The sequence below is a fragment of the Stegostoma tigrinum genome, chromosome 12 (genome assembly GCF_030684315.1).
Source record: "Stegostoma tigrinum isolate sSteTig4 chromosome 12, sSteTig4.hap1, whole genome shotgun sequence".
NCBI lineage: Eukaryota > Metazoa > Chordata > Chondrichthyes > Orectolobiformes > Stegostomatidae > Stegostoma > Stegostoma tigrinum.
The window spans coordinates 79,704,387-79,722,348 of NC_081365.1; the positions used below are offsets into that span (position 1 = coordinate 79,704,387).

The 17,962-nt window shown below is 40.3% G+C and overlaps 1 protein-coding gene across 2 annotated transcripts in view; it reads right to left on the reverse strand.

The window, feature by feature from the left end:
* vwa8 (von Willebrand factor A domain containing 8) overlaps positions 1-17,962 on the reverse strand; it is a 354,489-nt gene that overhangs the window by 234,474 nt on the left and 102,053 nt on the right. For both annotated transcript variants that reach the window (XM_059650499.1, XM_059650498.1), the window contains 3 exons: positions 14,666-14,800; positions 10,318-10,395; positions 176-336 (listed from right to left, as the gene is read on the reverse strand). In XM_059650499.1, the coding sequence (XP_059506482.1) occupies positions 176-336; positions 10,318-10,395; positions 14,666-14,800 (374 nt within the window). The remainder of the gene's footprint in view (positions 1-175; positions 337-10,317; positions 10,396-14,665; positions 14,801-17,962) is intronic.

Sequence of the window (17,962 nt, forward strand, 5' to 3'; positions counted from 1 at the left end):
TGAAATAATAATCATAAATTCTGTGTGCGCTGATCAGGAACATGGATTCATTTCTCCAACCTGTCTAGAATTTAACAATGTCAAGAAGGGTTTGTTGCTCCCTGTGAGTGACAATTATTAAATCAAATGTAAATGTACATAAATAGAGAAGCAAACATTCATTTTGCAACATTACCTCTGAAGAACTGCCAGTGTTCCAGGGTTGACACGATGAATGCCATCAAGGACTACCAGCTTTCCTTCTAAGGCAGCAGTGACAAGTGGTGCATGTCGCCAAGCAGTGTCACCATTAGGAACAGTGTATCGCTGCTGAAGCAAATCTCTGGCAGTCATATCCTATTATACATTGAGAAAAGTCAGTGTTACACTACATCGGTCATTTCAGCATGGTTCACACTGTGGGTCTGACCCCAGAAATCTAGCCTTGAAATCCAGGCTGCACAATTGGATTTGCACTGCCATCCCATAATTGCTGATTTCTTTGGTTTGAATTTCCTGTGCTGTTAGTTCATTGGTGATAAAAGAGTATGAGAGGACTGGGGTCTCAAACCCAAGGCTAAGTTCATTGTTTGCACAGTAGGAATTTTACCCTCCCTTCAGAACATTTCAGAGACTTGAACAGCCCAAAGCAGGAACCACAAAGTGCAGAAGTCCTCTCAGTAGCACCTTCACAAGATCCTCTGTATCTAGTAGCAAGAAATGAGATACCTAGTGTGATGAATATCACACCGCAACATAACTGAAATTTGCACTTAGTGAAAAATTGAGTCAGAACTAGTATCTCGAACTTAAATAAGTGCAGCCCTATTGCACTAAAGTTGAGCTAGTTGAATTGAACTGAAAATTAGGTTCAGGGATAGATCAATAGACAAATAGTTGCAGACATTTAAGGAGGTATTCCAAATACTTAAACTAAGTACATTTCCACAATAAGGAACAATTTCAAATGTGGTTAATTAAAGAAAATCAGCAAGGTATTAAACTGAAGAAGAAAACCTATAACTGCATAAAGATGGGTGGCATGTTGGACAACTGGCAAAAATATAGATAATGGCAGAGAATGATATGAAAATGAATCAGGACAAAGTAATCTGGAGCATAAGAAGATAGCTAGAAATATAAAAATGGACAGCAAGAGTTTCTACATGTATGTAGAAAGAAAAATAGGTAAAGTGAGTGTTGGTCGGTTTGAGAATAAGAATAGGGTATTAATAGTAGATAATAAAAAAAGTATTAAATTAATAAATATTTTGCTTCTCTCTTTGTGAGACAGGATACAAAAACATTTCAGTAATATCTGCAATGTTGGAAGTAGAAGGGTGAGTAGAACCTGGTAAAATTACAATCACTAGGGAAGTGATACCGAGTAAACTAGTGAGGTGGGATGATAAGTTCCACATTTCTGATGGACTTCATCCTAGGATCTTAAAGGAAGGTAATATATGCAACAGTGCCAATTTTCCAAATTTTGCTAGGGTCTCAAAAGGTTCCACTGAGAAATGTACCAACTACAACCCCTCTATTTAAGAAGGGAGAGAGGCATAAAACAGAAAACTATAGGTCAGTTAGCTTGAGATCTGTCAGGATGAAGGTGCTAGAATTGATCATTAAGCCCTTTGAAAAATTTAAGGTAAATTATTCGTATTGTTTCATGAATCAAAAATCGCATTTAGCCAATTGATTAAAATTCTGCAAAGTAGTAACATGTGAATAAAGGAGAGATTGTAGGTATATTGCATTTGGATTTCAGAAGATATTTGACAAAGTGCCACGTAAAAGGTTATTCGGCAAATTTGGAGCTCACGGTGGACAGCTTAACATTAGCACGGATGGTGCTTCTGGTAGCAGAAGGCAACGTAAATCTATAAAGTGGTCTTTTTCTGATTGACTGGACACGATAAATGGAGTTCTGATGAGACTTTTACAATGCACATTGATAACTTCAAAGAAGGGAATGGTATCTGAATTTGCACAGGACACTAAGATACATAGTAATTATGTTGCGAAGACATCAAGAAGATGAGATGGATACCAGATAGGCTCAGTGAGTGGGCAAAAATTTAGCAGATGCAGTATAACATTGGAAAGTTTTTACATTGAAAGAATAGAAAAAAAGAATAATACCTGTACAAACAACAAGTGCAGAATTCTGAGGTGCAGAGGGATCCAGGAATTCCGGTGTATGTCTTACAAGAAGTTATTGTGCAGATACAGCATGTAATTACAACGACTAACAATGACACCTATTCCAAAAGAGGAACTGAACATTGAAGCAAAAATGGTATGCTTTAGTTATACAAGTGCATCAGTGAGACTTTTTTTTAATTACATGCTGTCCAACCTTTCCTCAGCAGACAATTCACCTATTCTCGGTATTAGTCTGGTAAACATTCTCTGAACAGCCTGCATCACATTTTAATAAACTAACTAATACTGTGCATCATACGCCAGATGTGAACTCATCAATGCCCTGTATAACTGAACAGTAAGCTCCCTAATTTTGCCTTCAATTCCCCTCATGACAAATTATAACATTTGATCAGCTTTCCTAGTTCCTTGCCGTACCTGTTCGCCGTATTTTATGCTTCATACACAAGGATATCCAGATCTCATTGCATCGCAGAGCTTCGCAACCCTTCACCATTTAGATGACAAACTTTTTATTCTTGTGTCAAAATGGGCAACTTTAATTTTTTCATATACACCAACTGTCAAATCTTTGACTTTTCCTTAGACTGTACTATAAGTTTTTGCAATCTCATTATATATCATCTTCACAACTTATCTTTATGTTGTTAGCAAATTTGGCAGCCAATCCTGCCATTTCATCATCTCAGTCATTTATATAAATTATGAACAGTTGAGATCCTAGTTCTGATCCCTGTGGCGTACCATTTGTCACATCTTGCCAACCTGACAAAGACTCATTTATCCCTACTCTCCGTTTGCTGTTACCGTTGACAATGCAGTACTCCCAAAAATACAAAATTTATGGTAGTCGAACTTCAACCAAAGAGCAGAAGGTCTGTATGAAGTCATTTTGCAAGGTCAACTTCATTAATATACAAACATTATTACGTTATGCATTCATAAGCCATCTACAGAACTCTATCAGAGAAGTGAAAAGTTATGTCTGTAGTTGTCAAATTTGTTGGCTCCACATATGCTTCAAGTATGCGCACAAGTGCTTGGAGACTTTGTTATTTTGGTTACAGTGCCATACAGCATAGAGACAAAACCTTCGGCCCACCATGCCAACCAACAAATGTCACAGACACTAATCCCATTTAGCTGCACTTGGTCCATTGCCTACTAATGAAATTCTGATGCATTCGGATGAAAAGGTATCTATACTGTTAATTACCAGTGCAAACTTTCCATGACAAGGTTCATTCAAGTTTAATGTCCAAATGCATCACCTTCACGCTGATCTGGGGAGGTTAATAGCTAGTTATCATTTTTGCAAGGTTAATGATGAAACAATGCAAACCATAGTGATTTGGACCCATGGGATGTGGGCATTGCTGGCAAAGTGAGCTTCAATTGTCCCAACTGCCTATTTATGGCCATTTCAGAGTATCAACCACATTGCTGTAGTTCTGGAATCACATGCATCACAAACAGGTAAAGATAGCAGAACTCCTTCCCTAAAGGACATTAGCTAACGAGATGGGTTTAAACAATGGTAGTATCCTGGCGCTATAGATGATACTAAATTTATATCCTGGATTTATTAAATGAATTTAAATTTCAACAGTTGCTGTGGTGGACCTCTAGATCACATGACAGAATCAAGAATGGTTTCAGCCATTCCTTGTGACAGAACAATGCAGCTCGCCCCACAGTCCCATCTTCAAGAATAACTCAACAAATGTTTCCTCTTCAATTACTTATCCCATACCTTTTTGAAAGCCACAATTAAATCTGATATCACCATCTTCTCCAACAATGCATTTCAGATTCCAACTACTTGCTTTGTGAAAATATATCACTCATTAGCAATTCACTATAAATTAATCTTCTCTTGTGTTCCTCTCTTCCTCCTCTCGGAAAAATCTGCATCTACTGTAAATACCTTTATCAACTTCTCCAACCTATCTGTGCATTTGAAATTTTGTCATCCTTGGAACTATTCTTGTGAATCATTTCTGCACTTTCCCTACTTTCTTAATATACTTCCTATAGTGTACTGCCCAGGAAGTAAAGATTACTGATGCAACTGCAATATTCAACACCAGGAGAGACATTAGTTGTTCTTAGTGAGGAGGGAATGATGGCAGTATACTTAAAGAAAGAGGCATCACTTGGGGAGAAAGAAACATTTAAATTCATAGCTAAGTACAAAGAAAGGAAGTTGGGTGGCGTTACAATTGTAGAAATTAAACAAATAACAGTATTCAATTTCTTTAGTATGATTCTAATGCTTGAGACGTTCATGGACTAAAAATAGTTTTTTTAAATAAAAGACAAATACTGACTGTAAATGGCCACTGACCAGGTTGAGCCAAGCTCATGAAATCATCAGTAAACTGGGATTAGTCTGAGCCCAAACTAACATCACTATAAAAGGGCATTGAAACTCAAATCTATCTTCCAGCTAATTCACACTATTCAAATACACTGGACTGAAAGGGTGCCTGTAACAGCCAGTGGCCATGATTTATTTAAACTTCCAGAAGGCATCTGACCACACAGAAGGCTGCTAAATATGACAATAGCCCACAGTATTAGTGGCAAGGTACTGGCATGGATAGAGGACTAATTGACTTGCAGAAGGCAGAGAGTGGGGAAAATGGCATCTTTGATAATAAGTATGAACACAGCAGGCCAAGCAGCATCTCAGGAGCACAAAAGCTGATGTTTCGGGCCTAGACCCTTCATCAGAGAGCCTTTTCATTTTCAGGATAGCAGCCTGTGACTACTGGAGCTCTGTAGAGCTCAGTGTTGGGACCACCACAGCTATTCATATGATACATGAATGATCAGACAAAAGGCATAGTTGCTATGTTTGCAGATGACACAAAGGTAGGTGGAGGGAAAGGTAGTGTTGAAAATGCAGGAAAGCTGCAGTAGGATTTGGGCAAGCTTGAAGTGTGGGCACAGGAATGGCAGATGGAATGCAATGTGGGAAGATAAGAGGTCACACACTTTGTTCGGAACAATAGGGGTGTAACTTTTTTTTAAATGGGGAAAGGCTTCAGAAATCTGAAACATAAAGGCCCCTGGGAGTCCTACATCAGGACTCTCTTAAGATTAATATGTAGGTTCAGTTGGCAGTCAGGAGAGAAAATGAAATGTTAGCATTCGTTTCAAGAGGGCTAGAATAATACAGCAGAAATATATTGCCGAAGCTGAATAACACTCGGATCAGGCTGCACTCAGAATATTGAAAGCAGCTTTGGGCCTTTTCTTATACAAATAAATGTGGCTTCTCCATCAGCATTAAATGCTCACACTTAAGCTCATTTAGCTAGATAGATACCCTTGACATTAATATTCTTATGTGCACTCTTTAGCATGAAGATGACAAAATTACATTAGAGGTTGTTGCCAAGGAAATAAACAAATAATCTCAGTGCAAATATAGAAACGTCAGAGCAACTTCAAAATGAATTCGGCACCATCAGCAGAAATCAGTCCGTGTACTCTCAGTTCACTGATAGGATATAAAATGCAAATTGTTGCAATAGCACAACAGAACAGATCAGAATGATGAGAATTTTCTTTCAGCAGGTGAGAAAGATCTTGCAATTTATTTGGGTTTCATTGCATTGATGTAGTAACCTACATTTTATTATCAAAAGGCTTATAAAGAAATTATATGCAGTACAGTCTTTTTTTAAAGATGCTAAAGGCTTTGTAACAGCTGTAAAGCTGTTGAGCTAAATTTAAAAAAGCTCACCCTAGACTCTGCTAAGCTAGCAGCATAATGTTTTCTCGCTCTCTGAGTGTAAACGCCATAATATAAACAAGCTGCTATTAACATCCTAGGAGACACTTATTGATTTAAAAGTTATGCCTCCAGTAAGACTGACCTAGTAGTTTATAAGCCCTTTTATCAATATACAGCAACACTTATTTTCCATTTGTTTTAAAAAAAAACATGAAAATGATATCAATGTTGATAAATCTCACACCATTCATCATGCTTTCTCTAAAGAACAACGAAAACGTATCTTGAAGAGACACTTTCAATTCAATTGAAAATTATTCTTCGTACCATTAGGTTGCATTAACAGCAGACATATAATGAGTTTTATGGCAGCCATATTTTACCTTCGTCCATTTGCATCACAATATTTGATTTCCAGCATACAAGCTCTTGATGAAGCATCCACTACAACAGTTCCTCTTCCAGGCACATAAATGATTTTTAAATTGTATGGCTGGAGGATTAAGCTCTACCAAAATGCCCGAAAGTTCATGTGGCCTGAATAATTAATCATCTCTTCCATATTACTGGTGATTGGATTTTGAAATGACAGAGCCAAATCAAGACTCAATGGCTCCTTCTCCATTGTTGAATATTTCCATATTTTCACAGAATTACTGTGGTGACTGAAGCCATTTGGCCCATTGCGCCTGTGCTGAATTTATTATCTGGTGCTAATCTCCTGTCTTATCTCCATTTCCTTGTACACCATCTCTATCTAAATAAGCATCCAATGCCCTCTTGAATGCTTTATGGTGCCATTTAGACTTGTCCCACAATGTAACCCAAATAAGTCAATCATAGGAATGTTGTTGGCATGGCATGACTTGACACTGATAAAGTCCAGATGGTGCTATAAAAGCTAATATTTCTTTGGCTCTATCAGTCAATGGAACTTTTGAAAGCATTTGGCCAGTCAATGTTGGTGATGAATTGCATGTCCATTTTATCAGTACATTCTCTGAATTATGGAATAAGATATGAATCCACTTTTATTACCACAATGATTTGTCAAGTCAATCGCGAAGCTTTGCAATCCATCCAGTTTCAGCGCCATGACAAGTGAGCTCCAGCTACTCTGATTCAATTCAATAATATCATTGTCCAGCATGGACCTAAATCTTTCCCTCATGAACTAATTTCTCTTGATTGAATCTACAAGGGTGTTGTTTTATACACAGGGCATCCCCACAGTAACTTCATGAATAGCCAAAACTGGTCTTTCAGCTTATTCTCACAAATCAACTCAAGATTTTACAATAGCCTTGCTAAAATACTTCAATGGTTTTCTAAAGGATAGTAATTGTATTTTTGCTTCACTCCTTATTATTTCTTTCACCATCAGAAACAGACATTTCTCCTATCATTCATGTCATCTCTTCAACATATTAACATGACACGCTCACTGATTCTCCCTCCTGACTGGTGAACACACTGCATAATTTACGTAATTAAATATATTTTTGATTTGCTAAGTTAACCTGGCTTTTAATGGTTTCCAATGGACAAATAACAACACTGACTCCTTGTCTCCAGCAACAAAAGCTTGCTCTTTGGTTTTCTTTTAGCTTTTAAAGTCACATGCTTCTCGGCAGACACAAATGTTTTGGTTAGTTTCAGTCTGAAACGTAGGTTGGAAATGTAGCTTCTGAACTTTGGTTCATCAATTTTTTACATTCAATTTAAGGGAAGCCTTCTGCTCATGTGCAAGTATCAGTTCTAATGGAATGAATTGCCCAGACTCATTAGGAGCGTTCCGAATGACAGAGAGTAACAAGAAAATTTGTCTTTTCCCCAATAATTCAGATATTCGAAACAATAAAATCCATTCACAGTTTTCACAGTTTGAAGTCTTTTTTGAATTCACCTTGACTTGTAGATGTTCAGTGAAAGATATAAATTATCTTATTCTTAAACTGAATCATCATTTTTTGAACATTTGCAAGATAAAATTTGAACTATGAACTAATTTTTTTTTGGGTGATCAACATTTTGTAAAAAAATTGAACTAAAAATTTCTGCTGGCAATAATTTTTCCTCAAACCAAAGCTGCAGGAAATCTCACTGAGATATCCATAATTGATAAAAGATATTAATGTCCACGCCCCTGCAAACAATCCAGTGGTCTGCTAAATGGTTCATTAGTAAGCTGCATTTGAATTAGAGTTAGAATTAGCTTTATTGTCACATGTACTCAAATGAGTACAGTGGAAAGTGTACAAGTTGTCACTTAAAATATTATCTTACATACAAATGTCCTTAGGGTACAGCTTTTTCGGGTACGGTTCTTGGAAGAATACAGAAGTAAAAAAATCCAGAATGGCAGATTTAGGAATAAACTATAAAATGGAGAATAAGAGCTGGTATCAGAAATAAAACAACAGGCTTATTTGATGGTTGGAGTTTTCCCAGTACCTGACATGTCAGGCTAAGTTTGACCACATCCTGACCAATAAAAAAATACAATATTTTAGCCCAAGTTTTCTAAGCAATCAGCCTTTGGAATTGAGGCACTTGTAAAATTTCATTATAAGACTCAGATGGAAATACCACCTGATGGACCTCTGCCCAATCCTCATCGGCTGTTATTTAAGATGGCCTCCAACTTCCTCACAAGTGGTCTTTGTTACCACGGTTTATGATTCACTTCACAGAATGCAAGAAAAAGCTCAGATTCTGACTGAAAGCTCCAACTTTCAGACAAATTAGGAAGATGGCAAGTAAACCTGTTCTGAAACAGGGTCCACTGGTTAATTGTGTTTTCTGTCCACAGATGCTGCCAGATCTGCTGAATTTATTCAGCAATTTCTGGGTTTTTTTCTGGGAAAGCCATGAAGTTGGGTTAGACGGAGAGCTCTGAGAATAGAAAATTATGCAGGACATTTCTAAGATTGCAAGTTACCAGGCTGAGAAAACAAAAGAATAGTACTAAACTGATGAGATCTAATAATCACTTTGCACTTATTCTGGGAAAACTGAATGACTACATAAAGGATTGTGAGAAATCTTATTTTTTTCTTGTTTAGCAATGATTAATGGGGGGGTATTATAAATTGCCTATTTAAAAAAAATGTTTAACCAATATTGTTTTGTTTAGACTTCTGTTACAGCACAAGTTTTTAAACACATATCTTGTCTAGTCATTCCTTCATCTATGAACCAAAAACTCTGATTTCCTTTAATAGTTATTAGTCATTATTAGGTTCACAACAAAACTGGACTGATTTCCTTTTTCCCCACCCTATACGTATGTGCTCTATCACTTTCTTTGAATGTCAAGATCACAATAATCTGAATCTAAAGTGTATTCACTATCTTACACTATGTTATTAGCACCTCACAAATATACCTCCTTCTTCCTTAGGGCCATACGATAAATACCTCATGTATTTGTTTTGAATCTTTTTCAAGCCTCCATTAAAGAGTAAAATTGAAATAACCAATGATCCTACTTCAGGTTCACATTCAGCTCCACTTGCATCCCCTTACCTCTGGATAGCTTTGTCATAAATCCATGTTCCAGTGTAACAATGGTTCATATAACAATGAACAACCTTTCAATTGGCTGTACTAGTCTTAACAGCAGCACAATGCCATTCATGCCAGACACTTTCTCTTTTTAATTTCAATCTTGTGACTAAGGGGCAGCTTTGTCTCTCTGTTAGCAATCCCACCTGTGAGTTGGAAGGATATTGATTCAACTCCATCCCTCTCTCCAGAGATGGTGTGCCAAATGCAAGCTGATACTTCAGTCCACCAATGAGGGAATGTGCACCATCAAAGATGACATCTTTCAGAAGAGACATGAAACCGATGGCCAATTTGCCTTTTCTGTGGATGTGAAAGATACCATGGCTATTTCATAGTATTTCAAGAAAAAACAAGGGCTTTGCTTCAGTGTCCTGGCCAATATATATTCGTCAATCAACATCATAAAACAGATGCATTCTCATTATGCTGCTGCAAGCATGTTCTGTGCAAATGCATGTTTTATTGCTACACTGGTACCCATTGTCTACAAGAGCAATTCTGGACACCCTGTGTATAAATACAAGCCTGCCAATGTTTTCTTTATTAAGTCAATCTCTTACAGTTTCTCTTCAGTTGCTGGCCATAGGCATTGCAATGTTCTCTTTTGACAACTGCACAGCAGTGGTACAGACAGTTCCAGATTTCAATCTCTGGTTTCAACATTGTACAACTAAGACAGTATCCTATCCATGTTATCAAGGGCAAACAGCGTCCTAAATTTTAAGAACTCTGTGCTTTCAATACTTAAGTTCCAATCTTCCAATTTTTTTGGTTTATCAAGCATTTATCCCTCACACTCCTATTCCCTGTTTTATTTCCAGAATACTCTATTTCATGTATGTAAAAAAAATTACCTGATATAGTGTGATGGGCTCAATTCTGTAAGCCAGCAGGTCAGCAAATTCCTTGGCAATCACGGTTTTACCACAACCCTGCATGACGAGAATTCATAGATCTTTAAAATCATGAATTCATAGATCTTTAAAAGCTTACCTCGAGCGTCAGAGCCTTCCATTTCTGGTTGCAGCAGCAGCACCTCGGAGCACCTTATGACAAGGGAGGGACCTTTGTTTTTCATTGCTCAGCTATATAAGTGATCGTTGGCTAAACCCGACACCCTACCCTTGTAGGGTTTCCCACCCAACCACCTCCTCTAACCTTACACACCAGGGACAAATCAGGTAAGCATTTTTTTTAAAACTTTCTGATAAGGGGACCAGCAGGGATGTCAGTGCAGGTAGAGGAATGTTCCTCCTGCATGATGTATGAGGTGAGGGACGCCATTAGTGTCCCATCCAAAATACATCTGCAGGAAGTGCACCGAACTCTTGCTCCTCCAAGACCACGTTAGGGAAGTGGAGCGGGAGCTGGATGAACTTCGGATCATTCGGGAGGCAGAGTCACTGATAGAGAAGTTACAGGGAAGTAGTTACTCCTAAGCATGAAGAAAGCTAGGTAACTGTTAGAAGAGGGGAAAAAGCAATCAGTGCAGGGATCCCCTGTGGTTGTTCCCCTGAAAAACAAGTTTACTGTTTTGGATACTGTTGGGGGGAGTGGTTACCAGGGGCATGCACTGGGGTGCAGGTCTCTGGCAGAGAGCCTGTCCCTCTTGCACAGAAGGGAAGGGGGGATAGGAAGAGAGTGTTAGTCATTGGGGACTCAATAGTTAGAGGGTCTGATAGATGGTTTGTCAGGAACGAAAGAGACTCAAGGTTGGTGTGTTGCCTCCCAGGTGCCAGGGTCCATGATGTTTTGGATCATGTCTTTGGGGTCCTGAAGGGAGAGGGTGACCAGCCCCAAGTCATGGTCCACATAGGCAGCAACGACATAGGTAGAAAGAGGGATAGGGATGTCAGGCAGGATTTCAGGGAGCTAGGGTGGAAGCTGAGAGCTAGAACAAACAGAGTGGTTATCTCTGGTTTGTTACCCGTGCCACGTGATAGCAAGGCAAAGAACAGGGAGAGATTTCAGCTGAACACGTGGCTGCAGGGATGGTGGAGGAAGGAGGAAGGCCTTCAGGTACATGGACAATTGGGACTCATTCTGGGGAAGGTGGGACCTCTACAAACAGGACAGTCTCCACTTGAACCAGAGGGGCACTAACATCCTGGGTGGGAAATTTGCTAGTGCTATTCAGGTGAATTTAAACTAGCTCAAAAAGGGGATGGGAAACTGAGGTGTAGTTATAGTACACAGGAGGAAGAGAGTAGGGAGGACATGGGCAGGATATCACTGTCACAGAAGTGTGCTGGCAAACAGCAAGCTGGATTGAAGTGTGTCTACTTCAATGCCAGGAGTATCTGGAATAAGGTAGGTGAGCTTGCAGTATGGATAGGGACCTGGGACTTCGATGTTGTGGCCATTTTGGAGACATGGATAGAGCAGGGTCAGGAATGGATGTTACAGGTTCCAGGGTTTAGATCTTTCATTAAGATCAGGGAAGGTGGTAAACAAGGGGGAGGTATGGCTTTGTAAGTCAAGGGCAGTATAACGGTGGCTAAAAGAACTTTTGACGAGGACTCGTCTACTGAGGTGGTATGGGCTGAGGTCAGAAACAGGAGAGGAGGGGTAACACTGCTGGGAGTTTTTTTATAGGCCTCCGCAAGGTTCCAGGGATGTGGAGGAGAGGATTGGCAAAACGATTCTGGGCAGGAGTGAAAGGAACAGGGTGGTCATTATGGGAGACTTTAACTTCCCTAACATTGACTGGAATTACTATAACTCTAGTACGTCAGATGGATCAGTTTTTTTCCCAATGTGTGCAGGAGGGTTTCCTGACACAGTATGTCGAAGGGCCGACAAGAGAGGAGGCCACACTGGATCTGGTACTTGGTAACGAACCAGGCCAGGTGTTTCATTTAGTGGTAGGTGAGCACTTTGGAAAGAGTGACCATAATTCGGTTATGTTTAGTTTAGCAATGGAAAGGGATAGGAACATGCCACAGGGCAACAGTTATAGACGGGGTAGGGGCAATTATAATGCGATTAGGCAAGACTTACGAGGCATAGAATGGGTTAGCAAAATGCAGGGGATGAGGACAATTGAAATGTGGAGCTGGTTTAAGGAACAGATATTGCGTGTCCTTGATAGGTATGTCCCTGTCAGGCAGGGAGAAAGTTATAAGGTAAGGGAACCGTGGTTTACTAAAGAAATTGTATCTCTTGTTAAGCCGAAGAGGGAGGCTTATGTGACGATGAGACGAGATGATTCAGATGAGGCAATGGAGAGTTACAGATTAGCTAGGAAGGATTTAAAGAGAGAGATAAGAAGAAAAAGAAGGGGTCATGAGCAGACATTAGCAGGTAGAATAAAGGAGAACCCTAAAGCTTTCTATAGGTATGTGAAGAATAAGAGGATTACTAAGGTAGCAATAGGGCCAGTCAAAGGCAGAAGTGGGAGGTTGTGCGTGGGCCCTGTGGAGATCGGAGAGGTGCTATATGATTATTTCTCATCTGTTTTCACTGAGGAACAGGAGAATATTGTAGACGAGATGACTGAGTTACAGGCTACTAGAATTGAAAGGATTAAGGTTAGTAAGGAGGAGGTGTTATTAATTCCAGAAGGTGTGAAGGTAGATAAATTCCCTGGGCCCGATGGGATTTTTCCGAGGATTCTCTGGGAAGCTAGTGAGGAGGTGGCAGAGCCTTTGGCCTTGTTCTTTGAGTCCTCATTGTCTACAGGTTTAGTATCAGAGGACTGGAGGATTGCAAATGTTGTGCCCTTGTTCAAGAAGGGCAGTAGGGATGACCCAGGTAATTACAGACCTGTGAGCCTTATGTCTGTTGTAGGAAAAGCTTTGGAAAGGATTAAAAGAGATAGGATTTATAATATCTAGCAAGCAATAATTTGATTGGAGATAGTCAGCATGGATTCGTCAAGGGCAGGTCGTGTCTCACAAACCTCATTGAGTTTTTTGAGAAGGTGACCAAGCATGTGGATGAGGGTAGGGCAGTTGACGTGGTGTACATGGACTTCAGTAAAGCCTTTGCTAAGGTTCCACATGGTAGGCTATTGGAGAAAATGCAGAGGCATGGGATTGAGGGAGATTTAGCAGTTTGGATTAGAAACTGGCTTTCTGTAGGAAGGCAATGAGTGGTGGTTGATGGAAAATATTCAGCCTGGAGTCCGGTTACTAGCGGTGTGCCTCAAGGATCTGTTTTGGGACCACTGCTATTTATCATTTTAATAAATGACTTGGACGTAGGCATAGGTGGATGGGTTAGTAAGTTTGCAGATGACGCTAAAGTCGGTGGAGTGGCGGATAGTGTGGAAGAATGTTGCAGGTTGCAGGGAGACTTAGATAAACTGCAGGATTGGGCTGAAAGGTGGCAAATGGAGTTCAATGCGGATAAATGTGAGGTGATACATTTTGGAAAGAATAATAGGAAGGCAGAATACTGGGTCATTGGAAAGATTCTTGGTAGTGTGGATGTGCAGTGGGATCTTGGTGTCCACATACATAGATCCCTGAAAGTTGCCTCCCAGGTTGATAGTGCTGTTAAGAAGGCTTACAGTGTGTTAGGTTTTATTGGTAGAGGGTTTGAATTCCGGAGTCGTGATGTCATGCTGCAACTGTACAAAACGATAGTGTGGCCTCATTTGGAATATTGCATGCAGTTCTGGTCGCCCCATTACAGGAAGGATGTGGAAGCATTGGAAAAGGTGCAGAGGAGATTTACCAGGATGTTGCCTGGTCTGGAGCACAGGCCGTATGAAGAAAGGCTGAGGGATTTGGGTCTGTTATCGTTGGAGAGAAGGACGCTAAGAGGGGATTTAATAGAGACATACAAGATGATCAGAGGATTAGATAGGGTGGACAGTGAGAGTCTTTTTCCAAGGATGATGACATCAGCTGGTGCGAGGGGGCATAGCTACAAATTGAGGGGTGATAGATTTAAGACAGATATCAGAGGCAGGTTCTTTACTCAGAGAGTGGTAAGGGCGTGGAACGCCCTGCCTGCCAATGTAGTTAGCTCAGCCACATTAGGGGCATTTAAACAGTCCTTGGATAAGCACATGATGATGATGGGATAGTGTAGGGGGAGGGGCTTAGATTAGTTCACAGGTCGATGCAACATCGAGGGCCAAAGGGCCTGTTCTGCGCTGTATTGTTCTATGTTTTTCACAGTATCATGTAAAACAACAAAAACTGGAGCCAGTGCAAGCTTTGCAATGTTTAACAGAATCTACTTTCATATTACCTTTCCACCAATTAGACATATGTCCTTTACCATGTGCGACTGAATCATTTCGGCCAGGAGCCTGTCATGGCTGGATGTTCTGATGAAATTTGATGACCCAGTGTGAAATTTCAACCGTTTTGTTCCAACAGGAATCTAAAATTCAACAATTAAAAACATACCCTTTTTACCGTCAATGATATCATCTTTATTATTACACTTCCAAGGGTTTAAGAAATTACAAGTAACACTGTAGATAACTTTATAATATTACTTCACCGGTTTCATACAAATGAGCGACTTGCTAATTTATATCAGATAGCGATCAGCGTCAACCACATTTCTGTTATTCTGGAGTAACATGTAGGCTAGATCAGGGAAGGACAACAGATTTCCTTTTCCACAGGGTATTAGTGAATGTGCAGGAGGCCTTGCCAGGAACAGCACTAGGAATACCTAAAAGACCAACTGGTGAAGCTACTGAACAGGACTACTTGAATACTCAGCTGCATAAGCAGGAAGTAATACACAGAGCTAAGCAATCCCAGATTCAACGGGCCAGACCGAAGCTCCGCATTCCTTCGACACACTGTTACGAACAGTAGTGGAGAATTAAACAACTCACTCCAAGAGGACAATCCACAAATATCCCCATCTGCAATGATGGAGAAGACCAGCACATAAGTGCAAAGTTTAAGGCTAAGTTCAACACTTGCTGTTAACTTCAGCCAGAAGTCTTGAGTAAATGATTCATCCCAGTCTCCTCCTGAGGTCCCAGCAAAGATATCACTCTTCAGCTAATTTGATTCGCTCCAATGGCTGAAACTACTGATTACAAGAAAGACTATTGGCCTTGATTTTATTGCAGCAATAGTATTTGGTGGCTCAGTGGCGAGCACTGCTGCCTCACAGCGCCAGGAACCTGGATTCAATTCCACCCTCGAGCGACTGTGTGGAGTTTGCACAATCTCCTTGTGTTTACATGGGTTTCTTCCGGGTGCTCTGGTTTCCTCCCACAATCCAAAGTTGTGCAGGTTAGGTGGATTAGCCACAATAAATTGCCCATAATGTCCAGGGGTGTGCAGACTAGGTTGATTAGGCATAGGAATTGCAATGTTGCAGCAACGGGGTACAGGAATGGATCTGGGTGGAATGCTCTCCAGTGGATCATTGTGGGCTTGATGGGCTGAATGGCCTGATTTCACACTGTAGGGATTCTATGATTCAATGAACTTAAACTTGTAGTGCCCCTAACCAATCTCTCCATCGTTGCTTCCTAAAGTGAACACATTTGGCACTTCACATCATAACAAAATTACAACTTTTGTCTAAAAACAGACAAAAGAGCTGAACACCAGAGGTGACAGTAACTAACCTTAACATCAATGCAGAATTTCTAACTTCTTTGAGTTTTTGTAGAAGTAACAAAGAGGATTGATGAAGACAGAGTGGTGGATGTGATCTATCAGGACTTCAATAACGTGCTTGACAAGGTTCCTCATGGTAGACTGGTTGGCAAGGTTAGATCATGTGGAATACAGGGAGATCTAGGCATTTGGGTCCAGAATGGGCAAAAAAGTAGAAGACAGAGGGTCGTGGAGGGTTGCTTTCCAAACTGGAGGCCTGAGGCCAGCAGTGAGCCACAAGGATCAGTGCTGGGTCCACTGTTTTTTGTCATTTATATTAATAATTTGGATGTGAACATAGGAGGTATGATTACTAAGTTTGCAGATGACACTGAAATTGGAGGCGTAGTGGACAGCGAAGGTGGTTACTTCAGAGAACAACAGGATCTTGAACAGATGGGTCAACAGGCCGAAAAGTGACAGACAGAGTTGAATTTAGATAAATGTGAGGTGCCGCATTTTAGAAAGACAAATCAGGGCAGGACTTATAAGCTTAATGGTAAGGTCCTGGGGAGTGTTGTTGAACAATGAAACTTTGGAGTAATGGTTCATAGTTTCTTGAAAGTGGAATCGCAGGTAGATAGGATAGTGAAGGTGGTGTTTGATATGCTTGCCTTTATTGGTCAGTGCATTGAATATGAGTTGGGAGATCATGTTCAGGCTGTACAGAACATCTGCTTGGCCACTTTTGCAGTATTGCATTCAATTCTGGTCTCCCTGCTATAGGAAGGATGTCGTGAGATTAGAAATTGTTCAGAAAAGCTTAATGAGGATGTTGCCAGGGTTGGAGGCTTTGAGCTATAGGGCGAGGCTGTATAGGCTGGGACTGTTTTCTCTGGAGCGTCGGAGACTGAGGGGTGACCTAAAACAGGTTTATAAAATCATGAGGGACATGGACAGACTGAATAGTAAAGGTCTTTTCCTCAGGTGGGGAGTGCAAAACTAGAAGGCATAGGTTTAAGATGAAAGGGTAAAGATATACTTCACGCAGAGGGTGGTGTGTATATGGAATGAGCTGTCAAAAGGAGTGGTAGAGGCTGGTACAATTAAAACACAACTGGACAGGTATATGAATAGGAAGGGCTTAGAGAAATATGGGCCAAATGCTGGCAAATAGGACGAGATCAATGTAGGATATGTGATCAGCATGAACAAGTTGGACCAAAAGGTCTGTTCACATGCTGTATATTTTTAACACTTGATAACAAGTGTGGCATCAAGGATCTGTAGCAAAATTGAGTCAACGGGAATTTGGAGATCCATAAGGCCCAAGTAATAGGAGCAGGTGATGGCCAATTAGTCCCTTGAGCCTGTTCTACAGGATCACAGCTGATCCAACATTCCTAACATTCAATTTTCTGTTCTTTCCTCATAACCATTGATTTTCCTACTAATCAAAAATCTATGTATCTCATCCTTAAAGGTATGCAAGGACCCCACCCCAACAGCTTTCTGTAGAAAGGAGTTCCAAAGACTCATAATCCTCCAAGAGAAGCAATTCCTCTTCCTGTCACTCAAATCGGCATCCCTTTATTCCCAGACTATGCCCTCTGATCCTAGACTCTCTCATGAAGAGAAACATCCGCTCAGCAATTACTGTCAAGCCCCTTAAGACTCCTTTATGTTTCAATGAAATCACTCTCCCTCAAAACTCTAGTATAGTCCCAACTTGTTTAACCTTTGCTCACAAGACAATCTGTCAATACCAGGGATCACCCTCATGAACCTTCTCTGAACCACCTGCAATGAAATATCATTTTTTCTTTAAACAGAGGGACAAAAATGCTCAAAATATATTTGATGCAGTTTCACCAATAGCTTGTGCAATCACAATAAGACATTTCTACCCATCCCCTTTCAAGAAAAGGGCAACCTGACTTTTGATTTCCTGATTACCTGTTGTGCCTGTGAG